The 21,451-nt window shown below is 46.8% G+C and overlaps 1 protein-coding gene across 1 annotated transcript in view; it reads left to right on the top strand.

Annotated features, from left to right (window-relative positions):
- Positions 1 to 21,451, top strand: part of Sorl1 (sortilin related receptor 1) — a 154,415-nt gene that overhangs the window by 93,249 nt on the left and 39,715 nt on the right. The window contains exons 20-25 of the mRNA XM_021206280.1: positions 169 to 415; positions 1,056 to 1,194; positions 7,374 to 7,547; positions 9,327 to 9,440; positions 13,703 to 13,825; positions 17,440 to 17,559. Coding sequence (XP_021061939.1) covers positions 169 to 415; positions 1,056 to 1,194; positions 7,374 to 7,547; positions 9,327 to 9,440; positions 13,703 to 13,825; positions 17,440 to 17,559 — 917 coding nt within the window. The remainder of the gene's footprint in view (positions 1 to 168; positions 416 to 1,055; positions 1,195 to 7,373; positions 7,548 to 9,326; positions 9,441 to 13,702; positions 13,826 to 17,439; positions 17,560 to 21,451) is intronic.

Genomic DNA, 21,451 nt, shown 5'->3' with positions numbered 1-21,451 from the left:
CTGAATGAATCTCAAACATAGAGAGTGGTAATAATGAATGAATGCATCTCAAATATAGACAGATAGTTGTAATAATGATTGCTTTGAGGGGTTATTTACCTCTGGGAAGTAGAATCAAGGCTGGCCTGTGCCGTTCTGATGAGACTGTGTGATCCCTGTGTTGACCAGGGTGATGTTCTGGACTGACTGGGGAGACCTGAAGCCTGGGATTTACCGGAGCTACATGGATGGCTCTGCTGCCTACCGCCTTGTGTCAGAGGACGTGAAGTGGCCCAATGGCATCTCTGTGGACAGCCAGTGGATCTACTGGACCGATGCTTACCTGGACTGTATCGAGCGCATCACTTTCAGTGGCCAGCAGCGTTCAGTCATCCTTGACAACCTCCCACACCCTTACGCCATCGCTGTCTTTAAGGTGAGTCCTCATGTGCAGTCTGCCAGAGAAGGGGAAGAATGTGGCTAGGCGGAGAGCTGAGGCCCGGTGGGCTTTGGCAGTTGGTCAGAGGCCTTAAAAACTGTGTGCCTTCAAATTTGCACAGACTTGTTTGCATCCTTCATGGAGAGATGTAGGCTTCTACCACTGCTTACGCTTCAAAGGGTTGGAGGTTGAAGTCTCCTCCTCTGAATGAATTTCTTTCCTTTTCACGGCCTGTGGCCTTGTTTCAGTTTCGTATCTTCATCCCTTGCTTCTCTCTCTGCTGACTGATGCTGTGTGCCATCTATATAACCTTCCAGTTGTTCTCATCCTAGGGAGCAAATGCGTTTACCTAGAATGGGGAAGCATATTTCAAAACTAAGTCACGCCTTCTCCCCCATGGTTCAACTAACCGAGTACTGGATATAGCCCTTTCTAGGTCTTTTCTTCCTGAGGGCCATTGGTGAGGTTTCAATAAAACCACTGACATTTGCACTTTGACCCAGCCTGTTAGTCAGTAAGACAACAGTAAGATATGTTGTCCCTGCATAGTGGTGGGATGGAATGCCCCTTGTCCTCATGAAGTGTCCCCAAAGCAGGACCATTGAACTAGATTAACAGGCAGAGGTTTTCTCTTTAGAATGAAATCTACTGGGATGACTGGTCACAGCTCAGCATCTTCAGAGCTTCGAAGTACAGCAGGTCCCAGGTGGAGATTCTAGCAAGCCAGCTCACAGGACTGATGGACATGAAGATTTTCTACAAGGGAAAGAATGCTGGTAAGGCCGTGTCCCCTTCTCTCTCCCCAGACTTGGTCTCCAGAGAGGGGCTGCAAATGGACAATCCCCCCGCTCAGAGCAGGATCTGGCAGTGTGCCTCTCTGTTGTCACGACAACATGCACATTATTTAATTTCTTCCTAATGGCGTCTTAATTTCTTTTCTAATGATACACAAACAGCTGGAAGACAGGGAGCCCTGCCTGCCTGGAGTGCGGGTGCTTAGTGGGTGATTACACACTCTTCCTGCCCTTGGCTCCTCAGTGATGGGTGGGATGGGCTTTTGCTTCCAGCCGTGAGAGGACCATCCTGTGCTTAATCTTTGGCGCGTTCACAAGGAATGGTGCATGCTGGGTCCTCAGATGCTTGTACGCCCAGATGTTTCAGTGTCCATGGAACGTCTGTGGCCACACTCTGTGCAGTTTTTTTTTTTTTTTTTTTTTCATTCATGAGCCACGCTGAATGTGTGAACCTCAGGAAATGAATGTCCTGTTTTCTCTTCTCAATGTTTTACCAGTGCCCAGCACTTAGTAGGTGCCTAGTTCTTATCTGTGGAAAGAAGGGATGAGCAGAGTTTATTTTTATCTAGAAAGAAATTCTCACACTGCAGCTCAGACTAGCCTAAAACTCCCCGTGGAGCCCAGGCCAGCCATCCCCCTGCCTCAGCCTTGCAAGTGCTGGAATTACAGGTGTGAGCCATCATGTCTCATGTTTCATGTTTCTGTCGTGCCTTTTAGAGACAGAGTTTCATGGTGTTCCTAGGTTGTCCCCAAACTCTCAATCCTCCTGCCTCAGCTCACTGAGAACCAGGCCGTCAGGTCAGGTGTGCACCATCATTCCCGCCTAAGGTCTTCTTCTAAAACTCTGAGCTCGGGATTCCAGGACCTACTGGCAGCCTGTCCTGCAAGCTGGGATTGTGATTATGGGAGCTTCCTTCTTTTCCTTGGCTGCTTGCTTACTTATCTTGAAGGAGACTCCCAGAGAAAGACAAGGCTTTGCTGGGAAGAATAGTCCCTTTAAGCACACCTTCCTTATCTCTACGGGATTAAATGGCTTCCTGGGTCTGCTGACTTGCCTCTATTGACACACTGCTGGGTGTCCTGTTTTGAACTATAGGGTTGAGAGGCGCCGGTTTGCCTTTCTTGGCACACCACCTGAGGAGAAAATTGACAAGGAAAATAATACAGTTATAGATAACTACTGTTATCCCTTTGGAACTAAGGAAGATAGCATGGGAACTCCCTCAAGGACTCCAGAGCAGTGTGCAAACCTAAGCCAGCATTGTTTGCACGGTTTCTCAGCCTGTAGGGAATTGGTATTAGGATCTGCGGTTTGCAGATCAAAGAATGAAATCCTAGATGTTAATTAGTGTTCCCAAAGGTTCTTACCAGTGTGAGAGTTGCCACTAAATGGAGAATCCACTTTAAAAAAAAAAAAGAGGAAGAAGAGGAGACACCCATTTTTTTTATGGTTTTGTGGTTTTATGTTGTTTTTTTGTTTTGTTTTGTTTTTGAGACTGGCTATTATGTAGCTCCAGCTAACCTTGAGAGATAACTTGTTTAAAGTAGGACAGGGTGATGCTCTCAGCCTCAGCACCATTAGGCCTGGGATGAAGGATGCCACCCCTGCTGCTCCTCTTCCCAGGCTGCAGAATCTTCTCTAAGATGTTACCTGGTCCAGAAGAGCATGGTTCCATTTTTATGGGTGCACATAGCATGCCGGGTGTGTATCCAGCACTCTCTATAGCACTGTTTCAGTGAGTCTGGTCTGGTCGTCTCGGGCTCCCCACTTCCTGTCTTGGCTGCCCCTTAGACCAGCAGCTCAAGCATAGCTGAGGGGCAGTCACACCCAGTCCCTGGGGAGCAGCGAGGTACAGTTTGTGGCGCTGAACCCCCGTACTCTGTACACTCGGTAGATTCTCGGCACAGGTGCCATTTCCACTTTTGTGTTCCGAAGAGTGACTGTCAACTTAAACTAACTAGAGAAGAGTAATTCAGGGGGTTGGGATGGTGTCTGGACCTGAGGAAGGGGCTGGCTTGAGGGCAAGTGCTGGTGAAAGGAATGCAGACAGGGATGCCAGATCAGCTGTGAATGTCACTTTGGCCTGGGGGCACTTAGTGTATCTCTCTGCCCCACGTTTGGGATTCTCTTGTATCCTTCAGGACCAAGTAGGACTTTTCCAGGGTGACAAAAGCAAGCTTCCAGTCTCTCAGACAGGCCTTTTTGAGCTAATGCTTCAGTGGTGGGGCTACCAGTGATGCTCTGGCCCCTTTATCCATAAGCTTGTTGACTTTAACCTCCCTGGCTCTGTGGCACGCTGAGAGGGTACCCCAGTGCAGGATGCATACAGGGATCCCTGAGTGGCAGGGTGTCCACCTTTGTTATTTTTGTTATTCACTCCTAACACACGTAGGACTTTCTATCAGCCAAGCATAAAACGATGGTAGGTGCGTTTCTTAGGGGTAGCTCTATCATCTGCACCACACGGAGTCTCACAGGCTTGTGTAGGCATCACTGGCCTTCCCCAGTCCGTGAGCCTTCCCATCCCCCCACTGTCTTCGCTGTCTACATGAGAGCTAGGTTCAATGGCTTGTCTGGTGATACATTTACTGCTAAGAATTTGAGCCGGGTTGCCTTTGAAACTTCAACTTCAGTGCAGTCATCAGGCTTTGTCCCCTCTGCCATGCCTTGAGTGACAGTGCCTTCATAATATGACAGCAATTCAGAGTTCTACAATTTGATGGGTGCTGACCTGGAATAAAAAAAATTGGTTTGTAAGGAACAGTCGAGGTGTTGGGATACTTGAAAGTGAAGGCATTTCTGGTCTTGCTATCTGGCTGGTTTTATTTCTCCTGGTAGGAGGAGTCTCTTTCGTCCTTTATAGGGGTTGTTTTTTTTCAAGATTTATGAGTCTCTTCATTTGGTGCTGCCATGGCTTGAAACATTTTACAGTTCCTTTAATTCTCCTTCAGAGCCTATCGTAAGGACAGGTTTCGCAGCACCTGCGAATGTGGTGTGGATTGCTGTTACTCGAGACAACATGAATTTGGTGATTGCCAAATATTTAGAAACTTGAGTGAGATGGTGGAAGTTTTTGGTTCCTAAACAGATTCTGGAAGAATTTTCCAAAGAGAAATATCTGAAAATGTCCTGAGAGTGCCTTGTGAGGATTTCCTAGGCTAAGTCTTCTAAAGGGGCATTTGTCTCTTCCTCACATGGGATAATGGTCACACGGTTGGCATACCGTTGGTGTTCTGTGTAAAGAGTCTGTGGTGGGTTCTCCCTCCATCTCCATTGGGCTTTCTCATGTAGCACACCCATCTTCTCTTCTTTGTGGCAGCTGGGATGCTCTGCCCTGCCCAGTTCTCCTCAGACCTGGAGACTTGCTTGCTCTTACTCTGCATGAGCTCTCGTAATTGCAGTGCCATACAGCTTTACCTGGATCAGCTTCTTTAAATAGAACCCACACTTTTCCTTGTTTGTCTAGGCACACTCATTCTGCATGTGATAACGCTGATCATGCCATTTTATGGACACAGTTCTTGTGCAAATTATCCTGTAATTGAGCGTGTTTCAGGGCCTTATTCTGTCAGCCCTCCTTTCCTTGGAACATTGAGTGGTTTGAACACACAGCACAATTTGAGTTGCTTGTCATTAGGAGTGGCTCTGTGTCCAGGCCTATAGAGAGTGATGTGGGAATTCAAGGTAATAGCACACCTGACTCCCACAGGTGTTGGGGTAAACTGATGTCTAAGGCTTCTGCTTTGGCAGGCTGGCAATGAGGCTCCTATGGTAGGCTGAGTCATTTGCTGGAGTCTTTTAGAATGTTTTATCACGTGAATTCCTCTCTGTGGGTGAGCACACATGTGTTTACATGTGTGTGTGTGTGTACACAAATATGCATATTTGTATATGTATATATATATATGATGTATACATGTGCATATATGTATATATGTACAGTGCCTCTTATTCTTTTTTCTTAGCATTAAAATGATATCATCACTGAATCATTTTACTTTTATTTGCAATACCACCTTAAACAATACCTCCAAAGTCCCCATCAATAGTAATGGTCATCTAGTGTGATGGTTAGTGTTTATTGTTAACCTGACAGAATCTAGAATCCCATTCCAGATGGGAGTCTGGGCATATCTGTTGGGGGTTATCTTGATCACGTTAGTTTAGATGGGAGAACCTGCATATGATTTGTGTCACCATGCAGTGGCTGGGGTCCTAGACAAACAAATGGAAGTGCATATCAATACTGCCTCCATCCTTCTCTGCTCTTTGTGAACACAAAGGCCCAGCTCCCTCAAGTTCTCTTGTTCACCAGTTCCCTTCCCTGATAGACTACGCCCTGGAACTGTGGATGAGCACAAAGAGGTCCCTTCTCCTTTAAGATGCTTTTGTCAGCACCAGGAAAAGAAACTAAACTATCTATGAGTCTTATTTCCCAGCCTAGCTTAAATCTTGGATGCGTGGAAACACATCTCCTGGATTTCTGGGAGGTGTGGGAGGGAATGTGTCTATGAAATGGTCCAACCAAAGACACTGAGTTTTATAGAAATGTGTTCACACTTATTTCCCCATTTCATGATTAAGACCCATAAGCAAAGAAAATGATGCATACACATTACAATTTCAGTGCCTTATGCCTCTCCATAGCTGTGCCATGCTTCTAGTTAGAAAACAAGTGTGGCATCCTCTGCTTCTACTGAAAGAAGAGTGGTGGGCAGGAAAGCAATTTGGCCATGTTTTTCTATCTGTGAGAGCCCAAGAGGATATGTGTGGGGTCGTGTTTTGGACATGTCTGGCATTCTTTTTGCTAAGCTGACCCAAGGGAAAGATCAGCATAGTAGTTAGATCAGTATAGTACCTGGCCCTTCCGTGGATTTATTGCAGGATAGTGGCTAATCAGATTTATGTGTGGCTTCTCGTTCAGCCTGTTAGCTGTGCTGTGGCACAAAGGACTTGAGAAGAGGAAACTATTATCTAGGTATATATTTCAATGGAAGGGCATTTGGGTTCTGAAGAGCAAAAACCCCCTCAAGCTGGAGAGGTAAAATGTGTTATCGAAAGACAAGGAAGGTAGTAAGTGACTGGAGAAGAGAAATAAAAGGAAAGGAGCATGACTGCTCCTAGGTGCTGTGGAGGAGAAGGTTACTGTAGCTATGTGGGAGAGCATGGCCTGAGGTGGGGAAACCTGGGCGAGTGCAGAGTTGACAAGACCAGATTGAACTGTGCCAGGAGAGGAGAGGAGAGAAAGGCAGGGGAGGGACCAGATGTAGCAGCCAGGAGACTCAAACTTACAAAGCAGGCGGGTAACCAAAATGGTTGGATTATATAGGAAAAGTAGCTCAGCTCCTGAGTTCAGGATTGGGAGCAGGGTATGCCAGCCAGGAGGACACTGTGACAAGAAGGGACTGGGGGGATGCAGGGAGAACCAGGGTCCACTTTGATATGTAAAATAGGAGCCTCAGCAGTTTGTCTAAGTTTAGAGCCTAACAGTAAGGGTGTCTAAGTTGGGAGATCTGCCTAAACCCTCAGGTGACTGCAGAGGGGTTTGCCAAGCCACCTTTCCTGAAGGGGAGGAGTATCCATGTCTCCCTCAGCATCCCGAGTCTGCATACTGTAAGGGCAGATGCACCGTGGCTGCAGTTTACACAGGTTAGGCTTCTGTGTACCACTGGAAGTCACCGTGCTCTGTCACTCCAATTGAACAGGTGATTGCTAAGCTGACGGTGACTTAGTTCCCCAGTCCTGTGTGTTTGTCTGTGTGTAAGAATGTGTACCACGTGCTTGCTTGGTACCCACAGAGGTCAGGAGAAGGCATCAAAACCGTAGAACTGGAGTAACAGATGGTTGTGAACCATGTGGGTGCTGGTAACGGAACCTAGGTCTTCTACAAGAACAACAAATGCTCTTAATCGTTAAGCCATCTTCTTCAGTTCCATAGGCCCATACAGTCTTATAGACAAGTCATTGAGAAACCCTCACAGTGAGGACCTTACTTAGGCCTCCGAACAGAGGTTTATCAATGTGGTTGATGCTTCAGAGATTTTCTAAGCTCCCCACCGCCTCATCTGTAGGACGACTTTCAGTGGCTCATGTTTCTCTGGCTGCCCCGTGCCACACACATATTATTAACCCAAGTGTGACTTCTGTGTTTTCTCTCCAGGAAGCAATGCTTGTGTCCCTCAGCCCTGTAGTCTACTGTGCCTCCCTAAAGCCAACAACAGCAAAAGCTGCAGGTGTCCCGAAGGTGTGGCCAGCAGTGTCCTCCCCTCTGGGGACCTGATGTGTGACTGCCCTCAGGGCTATCAGAGGAAGAACAACACCTGTGTCAAAGAAGGTACGCCCCTGGTTTTCCCTAGGCTCCTCCTCCTTCCCTTCTGACCTTAGTGTTTCCTCAGTTTGGGATATTCGAAAATGCCCCAGGCGGAAATGATCCCTGTTAGATGCCGAGAGGTATTCTGGTCCAGGTTGTAAGGCCTCTGGCTCTGCACAGCATGGAAAGGTTATAGTTGTGGCCCTCGCTTTGATGGCAAATGATACAGCCTCTCTCAGGTCCCGCTTCCTTTTGTTCTGTGGGTCCCTCTATGCAACCACGAACAGCTAAACTCTGTCAGAGCAGACTGCTCTCTGCCACCACAGAGCTTGGAATGGCCCAGATGTTCTGAATCGGGCTCGGCAGAGGTCTAAAAGTCTTGACTTCCAAGCTGTGTGAGCAAGTCAATGACATTAGGAGCCTTCTCTTTAGCCAGTTTGAATTTGAATATTTTTTTTTAAAGAGAATCTGACTTGACACCCCCTAGCTCCCCCACATCCCCCAACCCCCATCTTGTTGCCAACCCCCCCTCCAGGTTCTAGCCTCATATTCCTATGAGCCAGCATCCAGGAAAGGTGGTCTGGCATGAAGTTAGTGGATTGACGGCTGAATTTCTGTGTTTTCCTTATTCTCTAGGTCATATTTACTTTGCAATCCTAACCACACTCGTCAGAGGCCAGGGCAGGCGAATGTACAATGGAAGCTTTATCAGCCAGCTCCCCTTAGAAATACAAATGGAGAAAAGATGACTCTCTCCCCCTCAGAAACAGGAGGCTTCCTTTCATGCTCCAAATGGTGTCTTAAAGCTATTTGAAAGAAAGTCAACAGTAAATTCTAAGAAGAGGGGGGAAAAGGTTTCTCCAGTCACCATTGGAATGCTTTAAATTGTCCACACAGGCCACTGGTGTCCTTGACCCAGTGTGCCGAACAATGCTTTTATGTCCTCTATAAGTCCTTGTTTCAAAGAAGCCATGGGACTACATAAATAAATAAATATTTTTAAAAAATCATAAAATCTTAGTAAGCTGCTTGTTTATTAAATTAGCATATACATGGATATATAATTATTGTCTAACTACATAAAATCATCCCTTCCTAGCCCCAAAATCAATGGCTTCTCTGGATAACAGACTCCGTGGATCCTCAAGTCCTTTGTATAAGAGCCTAGGATTTGCATATAACCTATATCCAACCTGCTGTATATGTTCAGTCACCTCCAGACTGCTGAGACTACCCTCTGCAGTTCAAACCCAGGGAGAGCAGGGTTTGCCCATGTGCAGTACAGATGCAATTCCCCACCCCCACCCCACCCCCCACCTATTTCTGGTGTCCGGTTAGCCGAATCTTGATCATGGAATCTGTGAGTATTCAGAACCAGCGAGGTGTATATTATAGCTGTGACGTATGGCCTGGGTGTGTCTGATACTCTGTGGACACAGCCTCTTGAAGGCTAGTCTATGTGTAATTTGTATTTTATTTCTGCTAACAGTGAGAATTGTCTCCCAGTGGACCCAATTGGTGTCAGCCCTTTCCTCATAGTACTTACCTCCACACACTCGCAGCCTGCCTCACCTTCAGATTTCATCTAAAGAGGAAGGAAAGGGGCTCTGCTCGTGAGGTGTGCGTGCACACGCGTGTGCTTCCTGCCTCCTGTGCATGAGTGAGCACTTGGCCCTTCCCTTCCCCGCTCCATCCCATCTGCAGCAGAATGTAGCTGGGCGAAGAGAAATAGAAACCGAGAAGAGAAAGTTTTGTGGTCGGGTGGTAAAGAATGATGCTGGCCCCCCTCTTCCCCTTCTTTAGAGAACACCTGTCTTCGCAACCAGTATCGCTGCAGCAACGGCAACTGTATCAACAGCATTTGGTGGTGTGATTTCGACAATGACTGTGGAGACATGAGTGACGAGAGAAACTGCCGTGAGTCTCCATGCTTGCACCATTCATTGGTCAGGGGCCTGGCTGGTCCTTCTGGTTTGAGGCCTATAGTTTGGGGTTCTGGCTGGACACTGTCATGGGGTATTTACCTAAATGGATGGGGTTTGGGCAAAAACCCCACATGTACATATATGTTATGGTATCAATGTATTACATGTGTAAATTTAAGTCACCTCGATATTTCAGCGTTCGAGACTGAAACTGAGCTGTCTGGACAGTGTGGCCCATGAGCTTGGTGTCTGCACTGAAATACTGGGTATTGTCACTGGTAGCTCATGGGTGCATGACATGATTTGATTTGTTAATTCAACACTGGGACATTTCAAAGCCAGGTAACAGGTGTCACCTCCTGTGCCACTTCCATTAGGTGATTGATGCAGGTGCATGCCAAGCTAAAGAGAGATTGTTGTAACTGCTCAGTGGCGCCCTAGGGCCTGGAATGTGGTGGAATGTTGGTAGGTACGTCGTGTCCAAGTGACCTTTGCACTGAGTAGCTTCTAGGGTCCAACTCCATTTTGCAGGCGTAGAGACAGACATCTATCTACTTAACCTCAGCCCTCCTTCCCCAGATCTGGTTTTAATGGTTTTGAATTTCTTTATAAAGGCATACACTCACTGATATTTATTTAGCCCCTCTATCTCAGGCTCTTTGCTGGGCTTCTGGTAGGGAGGGAAGTTTGTGGCTGAGAAGCCAGTGGATGGTACAGTAGAGTCAGTAGAGTACTGTGTGGCAGGATATGTAACTGTATTGTCCAGGAAAGGCACCCCAACCAGCTCCCATATGCACAGATGAGGGCGCCTAGGGAGCTCTGAGCAGAGGTTGAGTGAGGAGCATGGGGAACACTGAGCAGAGGTCGAGTGAGGAGCATGGGGAGCTCTGAGCAGAGGTTAAGTGAGGAGCATGGGGAGCTCTGAGCAGAGGTTGAGTGAGGAGCATGGGGAGCACTGAGCAGAGGTCGAGTGAGGAGCATGAGGAGCTCTGAGCAGAGGTTAAGTGAAGAGCATGGGGAGCACTGAGCAGAGGTTGAGTGAGGAGCATGGGGAGCATTGAGCAGAGGTTGAGTGAGGAGCTTGGGGAGCACTGAGCAGAGGTCGAGTGAGGAGCATGGGGAGCTCTGAGCAGAGGTCGAGTGAGGAGCATGGGGAGCACTGAGCAGAGGTCGAGTGATGACAATGGAGCTTCATGCTACCACTCCTGTGGACGATAGGGCAGGTAGGATACAATGTGTAACCCAGATCAGCAGTTTTGTGGGTATTCCTGGAATAGCGGGAACCACCCACTATGTGCTGTGATAAGGACTTGCCTTTGGAAGGATAAACAGTGAACGGAATGAACTGGATGAGAGAGAACCGGACTGCAAGCGGGGAACCCAGAGACCACGGCAGGCCTATCTTTCATATAGATCACCCTGGGCTACCCAGAGGCTCTCTCACCATTTGAACTGTAGAACAGGTTGATGAGGGCGTGTAGGCCTTCCTACATGCTGAGCACATGCTGAGGCCCTACGTGCCTTAACCTGGGTAACAGCTTTATCGCCCGCTTACTTAGCTCGCATCTAACGTAACTCATCGGGTTCCCATGGGACTGGCAGTGCCCTTCTCTGCCCTCCTTGGCTTGGTGAAAGTTTTGTATGAACCCTTATATACTCCCATTCCTCCTTGACCTCAGTGTATGCTTTTCCCATCCAAGGAAATGACTGTGTTAGTTCTTCTCTCCTGTATTCCATCCCAGCACCACTTTCCTCTCCCTCCTGTTCTCTCAGTCCCTCCCACCACCCCTCCCCTCCAGATCCGCTCCTCCATTTCCCTTCAGAAAAGAGCAGGCCTCCCAGGGCTATCAACCGAACATGGCATAACAAGTTATAAAATGACCAGGCATACGGTGACCCTCATATAAAGGCTGGCTGAGGCAACCCGGTAGGAGGAAGAGGGTCCCAAAGGCAGGAACAAGAGTCAGAGACAGAGCTGGGCGGTGGTGGCACACGCCTTTAATCCCAGCAGAGGCAGGTGGGTTTCTGAGTTCGAGGCCAGCCTGGTCTACAAAGTGAGTTCCAGGACAGGCAGAGCTACACAGAAAAAACCTGTCTCAGAAAACCAAAAAAAAAAAAAAAAAAAGTCAGAGACGGCTCCCGCTCTCATTGTTAGGAGTCCCACAAAACACCCAGCTATAAAACCATAACACATATGCAGAGGGAGCCACATGGACTCCCTGATTGTCACCTTGGTCTCTGTGAGCCCTTATGAGCCCTGGCTAATTGATGCTGTGTTGTCATGGTGCATAGGGGTATCTTAAGTGGCAGATTGGGAAAGGCTGGTGCCTCTGGTTGTGCCTCTGGTTGTCTTTATTTTTTTTAATAGGCCTTTTTCCATTTATCTGTGTTGTTGCAGGAAGGTGTGATGTTTGTGAGGCGATAGGCAAAGCTCTTTTAAAACACTAATAAATATTATTAAGTACATAGAGGAGATAATGGAAGGGAAATATTCCATGTATGGCTGTGGGAAATAGCTCAGGCATTAGGCATAGCAGAAATAAAGAAAACTGAGCTATCTTTCCCGTGCCCTGGGCTCGGGGTCTCCTAACAGCTCCGTTTGTGCACGGAAACCATGACCTCTGTGTTTATGCAGGTGGCTACTGGCCTCCGGACTGGCCTCCCACAGCCGGAGCCCCGTGACTGGTCCCACAGATTTCTGCACAGTGTGAACCCCTGCAGTGGGTGAAACATGGGCTGGCTCTACCCTCCTGGTTTGGCGTCTGTCAGCTGAAGTTGAGAGCACTCCTCACTCCCATCTTGCCCTTAGACAATCTTTTCTGCCCCCCCCCCGCCCCCATATCTGAACCCACTTGGCTTAGGCCTCCACATGTGAGATGCCATAGGGATGAGGTGATAAAGAATGGAGGGCATTTGAAACCTCTCCCCCTGGGAACCAAGCCGAGGGATCAGATCTGCCTCTCACGGCCTCTCCTTATCAAGGAGTGACATGCCTGTCTCCCTAGCCAGATGGTGAGCAAAGCCCTGTCCTCAGGCCAGGTTGCAGTGGCTGTGTCAGGGTGCCGTGGCATGGGGTGACTGCTCGGCCACCCTGTCAGCTGCGGGACAAGGGCAGAGGGGACTTGTAGTCGACTTGGGAGGGACGTTGTCATTTTCCTCCGTTAAAGAGACTCCTCCAGCTGGATGAATCCCCTGCAGTCTTGTCATTTTGTATTCATTCCCTGCCTCCTACCACGAGCTCAATTATGGAGAAGAAAGGGAACCTCAAAGAAGAGCTGCAGGGACATCTAGCAACAATGTGACCATTTGGTGTTTTATTGTACTGGGAACCTCCACCCTCAGTTCCACCATGCTGCCCTGATGCTGCCCTGCTCTGTGCCAGCTCCTCGGTAGCATGGAGAACAGTCTTCCTTCCCTCATTTCTCCTCAAGGCCTTTTCCCTGGGCCTCTGGGTTTCTGGATCAGTTGGGAGCCAGTGAATCGGTTTTCAAACCCATCCTTAGGATGCTGAGGTGTGCTGAGGGAGAAGAGACACTGTTAGGAGTTCATTACCTCCACAGTCTGCTTGATAGGGTGTGTCCCTAGCCCTGGACCCTACTGTATCCATAGCAATGCACCAGGTGGTACTTATCTCTGTCAGTCATAGAGAGAAGTGGGGTGCAAAGGATAAGGACCCATAAACTATAGATGGCAGAGTGAGTCCTGGCTGACATTGACACAGCTGCTTCACCTTCACCTTACAGCAGAGGAAATGGTAGCTTAGGGAGAGTTAGTGCGAAGTCTTACTTACTTATTGAGTCCAGATATGACACTCGTCTCTGCCGTAAGATTCTGGGTATGCGTTCCTTTCACCTGTTCCATGTGTGCCAGCTGCTGGTAGGGAACGGGGCATCCCTCGTAGACAACGGAGTTTATGTTGCTTGCTTGGAAAGAGTGCTTGACATGCTGGAAGGATTCTAGGGGCTACTTCAGCCCCGCATTTCCTCTCCCAGTCAGGCAGCAGTGTCTCACGCTCTGGGCCCCATTTCTGTGGACATATGTCCCTGGAAAACACATGCCCTTACCTAGCTTGGGTGGGAGTTTCAGGTTCCTGTGCGCATTTGTTTCTGCCATGAGCTCGGGGTGTAGTTCTTGTTATAATTGAAGCCTGTCTCCCTCTAGCTTTAACTGCTAGTCTGGTGGGGAGGTTTGTAGCGGGAAGGGATGAACGGGCCATAACAAATGTGTCAATGTGTCCCTTCTTTGTCACCGTAGCCACGACGGTCTGTGATGCAGACACTCAGTTCCGGTGCCAGGAGTCGGGGACTTGCATTCCGCTCTCCTATAAGTGTGACCTGGAAGATGACTGTGGAGATAACAGTGACGAGAGTCACTGTGGTAAGGGGGTAGTCCTGGGAGGGTCCTCACACTGCTCACAGAGTTGTGCTAGTGGATGGTGTGGGCTGGAGTCGGGAATTTCTGAGGGACAATTTGGGACTTAGCATCCCCCACCTCCATGCCCACCTCTACCCTCATATCAGGGGCCTGCCACTTCTTTCCTCTGCTCAGTTTTTGTAGAGCCACTTCGTTGTGTTTCATGTGCATTCACTTACTATGAAACAGAGTAATCTCTGGCTAATGGTCATCTAGACCCCACCCCTATCACTTATTCTTGATCAGTCTTTGTTTTCCAATCTGAAAAATAGGTCCTGTTTTCTCTTTTAGACAATCTATACGAGATGTGAAAGCAAGGATGTATGTTTTCTGAGTGAATTCAATTAGCCCTTTTGTTTTTCATTTTATTTATTGTTATTATGTGTGGCCATGATGTATATGTGAGTGTGTGTGCCATGGTTTGTCTGAGGGGTGTGGTCATGTATGTGTGTGTGTGTGTGTGTGTGTGTGTGTGTGTGTGTGTGGAGGGGGAACAAATTTGGAACCGGTTCTCCCCTTCCCACCTTTACAAGGGTTGTGGGGATCAAACTCATGCTCATGGCTTGCATGGGAAGCACTTCATCCACAGAGCCATCTTTATGCTTTCCCCTTAAACCCACTGGATTCTTAATAACTATAGTTATCCCTCAGCTCTGAGCCAGTGGGATGCTGGCCCCAAGATCTTCAACTGTGGCCTTCAATTTCCATTTTTTTTTTTCTTTTAGACAAGTTTTCTATACAGCCTAGGGTGGCTAGGCACTCCAGAGCTTCCTACCTCAGTTTCCTGCATGCTGGGACTACAAATGCATGTCTCTGTGCCCAGCTGCACAGATTTATCGTTGTTCTTCTTAAACCAATCTAATACCATAACCTCTGTTAGGAGCTGGCGGACAGCACTGATGTAGCACCGGCTCTCTAAAAGGATGGTTTCATACATCTGGAATTCTAATGGGTTGCCATCACCAAGACTAGAGGAGCCTCCTGTCTACTCTTTGACTGGGATCTCCTTAGTGGGATTTTCCAATATGGCAGGATCTCCTTATGTCCGAGTCGGGAGCTGAGGCTCATGCCTCCTCTTCTGCATAGCCTTTCTGGCAGGCCACTGCCCTGCCGGTGTTTTGAGCAGGCACCACTCTGAAGCTGTTACTTACAGTGGAAAGAGATTTGATGTAGTGTGCGCAGTGCAGGAGCCCGGAGGACCTATCAGTCTAGAAGGAGAGTAAGAATGGAGGGCAGACGCCAACGCAGACGTGGTGATGAGTTGCTGAGGCGCTGCTGGTCCTCCCTTCTGTCCACAAGGCCAGGGCCAGGCAAGCTGGGTGTGTGCACACGGACAGGGCCGATTTTGTTTGCTATGAGCAGGTGGTTTGACTCACGGGGGCTAGACCTAGTGGAACAGGGGCTATTCACAAATCATTTTAACACAAATTATTGAACACACTTAGGGCCATAGAGTGTACCTTGCATAGAGTGTACCTTGTTCTGGCTAGAGAGGGAATGGGGCTTTATGTTTTAATTTTTCTTTTTGTTTCATAATATCCTTTTATCAAATGCCATAAAAAAAATGGCCTTGGGATCGACAACTCTTTCCATCGGTCTTTCCTTCCTGCCCCAGAACGCAGAGGGTGAAGAGTGTGGATACGGTAGAAGTGTACCTTCCCCTAGAAGAAATGTGACCCCACATGGTTTCAAGTCTCTGTGCTTGTCTAGCTCCCTGTCTGGGTACCAGTCGGGCACTCCATAGCTCAGCATCCCTGTGCTCCATCCCCATTCTGGGTTCATGGCTCATTCCTGCTCATTGGTCCTGAAACCTTCACAAGATCCTACTTGGTGCAATTCTCTGATGCTGGTCTGCTGCATAAACCTGACTCTTCGTGACCTCATTCACCACCTTTACTATCACCTGGTCTTTGAGAAAAGCAACTTGGACATCTGTCCTGGGTCCCATGTTTGCTATTCTTGTTTGCTTTCATCTTTCAAATTATTCTAATAGTTATTATGTATCAGGTGTGTGTGTGTATGTGTGTGTGTGTGTGTGTGTGTGTGTGTATGTGTGTGTGTGTGTGTACATGTATGTGCACTGTGGCACACATGTGGAGGTCAGAGGACAACTTCATGAGTTCTCTCCTTCCAGTTTTACATGGTGTCTTAGGATTTCTATTGGTGTGACGAAGGCAGCTCTTATAAAGGACAGCGTTTAATTGGGGCTAGCTTACAGGTTCAGAGGTTCACTCCATTATTATCTAGGTGGGAAGCATGGCAGTGTGCAGGCTGACATGGGGCTGTAGGAGCCAAAAGTTCTACATCTTGATCCAAAAGCAGATAAGAAAAGACTGGCCTCCAGGCAGCTAGGATGAGGGTCTCAAAGCCCACCCTCACAGTAACACACTTCCTTTAACAGGGCCACACCTCCTAATAGTGCTGCTCTCTGGGCCAAGCATATTCAAACCATCACACGGGTTCTGAGGGTGGAAAGAAGGGTATCAGGCTAACATGGCAAGACCCTTCATCTACTGGGCTGAGCCAGTCGCCCACTCCACTCCTAGCTTTTTGAGCCTTAAGACAATTCCACCTGGAAGTTCTGTGTCTCAATTCTTTTAGGCTTCTGTAAAAAAATAAAACTTAGACCATATAACTTAAAAGCGGTAGAGATTAATTTCTCCTCACCTTGGAGTCTGGGAGTTCCCAGATCAAGGTGCAAGTAGATTCGCTCTCTTGTGAAGTGCTGGCCTATCATATGGTGTGTTCTCTGTGTGTCTAGGAGGCAGAAGTGGTGAAGAGAGCCTGCCTTCTCCCTTAGTTAAGTCATGGACCTCACGCTTAACCACCTTTTAAAGACCCTGTCTTTTGTTCCACTGCATCAATGATGAATTCCCTGTAGGGGTTTGTGGGTAGGGGTATGTTCAGGCCTCAGTGGGATTTTGTGATTCCCTGGGACCTAAAAAAAAGGTATGGGGAATCCTTGCTTCTTTGGGCCAAGCTGCACTGCATCATTGGCCCCAGGAACCATTCCTTCTGGCACCCCAGAGAGAAGTCCTGAGCTCTATCTCCTCCCCCAGCAGTCTCAACACTAGAACCACTTTCCTTGAGGTGAGCATCTTCCAGTGAGCAATCCCACAGCTCTCTCTCATCAAGCTGTGTCTCTAGGATCGCAGGTTCTCGAAACTAATGCTCTCTGGCCTCCCTCATCAGTATATACGAACTTCAGTCTCATTGCCATAGCAAGTGCAGAAATGTTTGTGGCGTACATAGAGAATGTCATGATAAATGGGAGAGGTCATTTGTTTTCTCAGAGGCACTGGGAGGCAGTATCTTAGCATATCTAGAACCCATCTGCAACATGCATGGTGGGGACTGTTCTGGGTGACCTTACATCTTTAGTTTGAAGCCTTTCTGTCCACCATGTCTGTGGATGATCCATGATGGATGGCTCCTGGTGATGGCCTCTGTGTCTACACTGTCTGAACCATCGGTGGCATGTGTCCATTTCTGACTTCTTAGATGTCTAACCTCGGAGGCAGAGTTCTGAGCGTGCCCCACCTCCCATCTCCAATCCCTGCTGTGTTTTCTCCTCACAGAGATGCACCAGTGTCGCAGCGACGAGTTCAACTGCAGCTCCGGGATGTGCATCCGGTCCTCCTGGGTGTGTGATGGTGACAACGACTGTAGGGACTGGTCTGATGAAGCCAACTGTACTGGTAAGTCCGTCCTAGACCTAGTTAATAAAGCTTATTTAGTTGTATGCTAGTTAGCATTTAGGCCTTAAGTAAGCATAGAAATTAGATACTGAGAATTCGTGTCAGAAACATGTCAGGTTCCTCAGAGCTTGTGTGTAACGAGGTAGGAGCTATGATCAGAACTCCAGTGTTCTGGGGGAATCTATATTCTGGATCCATTTTCTTAGTTCTTTGGGACGGTAAGTAAGAAACCATTCATGTAGACTGATGGTTGGTCTAAGAACGATGTCTTTTTTAATATTTTTAATCTTATGTGTATTGGTGTTTTGCCTGCATGTATGTATTTGTGCCATATGTATTCAGTAACCTCATAGAAGTTCTGAGAAGGGCATTCCATCCTCTAGAACTGGTTACAGATGGATGTGAGCTGTCAAATCCATGGTTTGAGTAACACTAAACTATTAAGTGTTCTCTATTAAGGTTAAAATGCAAACGGGGCTTGTAGTTCTTTGAGGTAAAGTTTTATCCTTGGGAACATTATGTGTGGGGAAGGAGTGTTAGATGGTATAAGATAGGGCTTGTGTTCCACCTCTTCTCTTGGTTTCACGCATGCCTATGTTATTTTCCTGAATGACTGAATGGCAGTGTTTGTGGGAATGGTGGGGGTAGTTCATTGAGTCGAGAATTTTATGAGAAACGAACACAAGTCCATTTTACTATCCTTCCTGGTGAGCCCATGTTTTTATATGACTATAACTTTTCAAAAACTAAAATTAGGATAAAAAATTTCCCTAATTCCTGGATTCCTCTAGAAGCTGGAATTCAATTTGGTCCTAAGCACTGTAAAACAATGGCCCCATGTATTATTAGGATGCTAAATAATTTCCCCCAATCTCAGCCCTGAGAAGGCCACATGTTTTTTGGGTGTGGTCACCCCTAGAAGGGTACAGGACCATTCTTGTGTGCAGTGTGTGTGGCCTATTGAGGAGGGAAACCTAGACTGTCATGGGAGCTGCCATGAGCCCAGAAGCGTGTAGATCCTGTCTGCAGGCTTGATTTGAAAAGATAATTAGTTAACTTATTAGAAGGGTGCACCCAGGCATTCAGTATGTAAATTGCAGCATGGTTGAACACCTTGTCAGTACTGCCATGTTAGACAAACCCAGCTTGCAGCAGCTTGTTCCAGATTTCTGGAATGAATTAACACTTCAGAACTATGGGTGGGCGTGTTATAAACTCCAGGTCTTATCTGTGCTTTCCTGTAGACAGGGATGCAACTTCTTTTTGCCATTTAGCTACAACCTTGACCCAGTGGTTCTTCAAACCCTTTCAAGATAGATTCTCCTTCTTGCCATCGCAGAATAGTTGGAGAGTGGATTTGAGCTCATTCTGCCAATGGGTGTGACACATCATCTCCTGATCTATTGATTTAAGACAAAGAGAATGGCTCAGGGTGGGCTGTCCTGGTGGAGGCAGCGCACCGTGCTCTCTGAGTTGACCGTGTTCTCGTTCTAACCCACTACTTTGCTACCCAGGGTCCGTTTGGGGCCTTTATTCCTTTAAATACATCCTAATCGTTCGATGTTCACTTCAGGAAGAATTTCTTTGTACTTGTAACATCCTTCTTCTCTCATAGGTATATAAGCACTTTAAATCCTTGCCTGCCATTCCAAAATTAAAACGCTTAGTAAACTATTTAAAAGCACTGGACAGGTAATATTTTGGTTTTGTCTTTTAAAACCTTGAACATTAGGACTGGGAGTGTAGTCAGTGATACAATATTTGCCCAGCATGATTCAGACCCTAGGTTTGATTCCCATCACCTCTAAATAAATGAATTAATAAATAAAAAAATAAATATCTAAAGTTAGTCGGTTATTACTTGTTTCTATCTATCCACCTACCTATCATCTGTCTGTCTATCTACCTACCATCTATCATCTATTTGTCTATTATCTATCATCTATCTATCAATCACCTGTCTAGCTACCACTATTTATCTATCATCTATCAATCATGTATCTATCTATCTATCTTCCTTTCTCCCTTTCTTCCTTTCTTCCTTTCTTCCTTTCTTCCTTCCTTCCTTCCTTCCTTCCTTCCTTCCTTCCTTCCTTCCTTCCTTCCTTCTTTCTTCCTTTCTTTCTATCTATCTGTCTATCTAGTGTGTGTGCGGCATGAGTGCACACACCTGTGAAGATGTATGGAGGTCATAGGACAGCTTTCAGGAGTCAGTTCATTCCTTCTACCACATAGATCCCAGGGATTGAACTCAGGTTGTCAAGACTGGCAGCAAGTGCCTCCATCTGCTAAACCTGCTCCCATCTGCTAAATCTGCCTGCTCCCATCTTACTACTTTTAGTGGCCGGACTTATTTGTCAGTGTGTCACTTTACCAGCTATTGTCTTGTGCCCGTGTATGAACCTTCAGTGGTTCTTACAACAGAAGACTGAGGTTGCTAAACCATCTCAGGGCTTTGTGAGTATTGATGTGTCACTAGCCCTTAGTCTCAGGTTCAAATGAGTCTGGATTTCTTCATTTATCGTATTTTCCTGTAATTTTTTTGATGGAATTATTCCAGTTCTTATAGACTCCTGTGCTCATTTTAATTCTCTTCTCAGAGGATCTGTAATAGTGATATCCTTGTTTCTATAGTTTTTATTGTTATGTAAGTTCACCTATTTTCTTTCGAGACTTGTTTTCTTTTCAAGATCTGAGAATTTATGCTTTTTATTCTTGCAGTCAAGTAGTTCTGGACGGTCCCTGATCCTTAGCAGCTTCTCTCAGCCCTTCACTGGGCAGCAGCATCCCATTGCTCCCTCTTCCTGTTTTTATATTTATTCCTTTGGACTCTTAGCTGGACGCTGAGTTACTTCTTTAGAGCTGCCTTCCACTTCTTAAGTTCTCTTTTCAGCTAAATCTAGTCTTTATTTCTATGGCTATATATATATGTATATATATGATCTAAAACATCTATGTTTTTAAATGAATACATTTTTAAATAAATAAATAGTATGTCTAAAACATCTAGTTATTTTTCAGTGATAACCTGTAATTCTTCCTAGTTCTCTTTATGCTTTTTTTTTTTATATCATTAAGTATTCAAGTTTAGCTCTAGTCATACATCTTTCCCCGGGTGCACTCCGCAGTAGTCCAGTCATTTGTAAGAAGCGAGACAGAGGTCTTCCTCCTTAGATTTTAGTATCCATCTGTTTTAGGCCCGCTTATGTGGTAATGATTTTAATCAGGTGTTCCAACTGATGTTGATAAGTTGGGGAAAATCAAAGCCAGAGAGGAAGTGGCAGGATGCCTCTGATTCTCACCCCACTGATCCCTCCCACCCCACACACAGTCGCAGTGAATCCCATCCTCCTGAGTCTCCAGATGCCACAGCCTGGACCTGTCATTCTCTCCATCTGGGTGACTGAGGTGTTATTTTTGAGCATGTATTATTTCTCAGACACTTAAAAACAGAGGACTAGTCAATTACTCAGAAGATTTTAGTTTTTAATCCAGAAAAGGAAAAGGCTACACATTCCAGGCATGCCCGGTCAGTTGAGTAAAATTTTGAAAGCTGATTAATCCTTCTGATCCCCGCCTCTGGGCTACAAGCTGGAGATCTCAGACACACCTCCTAGGACTGTCATTTGGAAACCCTACTGGCACTCTGAAACTGTTATCAGTTAAAAACAAAGTACACAGGCTGAATAACAAGAAGCCCCTCCAGGTAACAGCCTTAAGTGAGTTTATGCTCTGTGAAAACGAGCCAAGGCTAAGGTTGGTCAGAGGGCGTCGGACTCTCAGCGATAAATCAGAGTGCAGGTAATGGCTGTTGCTAGACAGAAACTCACGTAGCACGCAACACTCACAGACTCCGCTTTTCAGCATGAGTGTATTTTAAAAGATGTTTAAT

The sequence above is a fragment of the Mus pahari genome, chromosome 10 (assembly GCF_900095145.1).
Source record: "Mus pahari chromosome 10, PAHARI_EIJ_v1.1, whole genome shotgun sequence".
NCBI lineage: Eukaryota > Metazoa > Chordata > Mammalia > Rodentia > Muridae > Mus > Mus pahari.
This window is presented reverse-complemented; position numbering and strand designations above follow the sequence as displayed.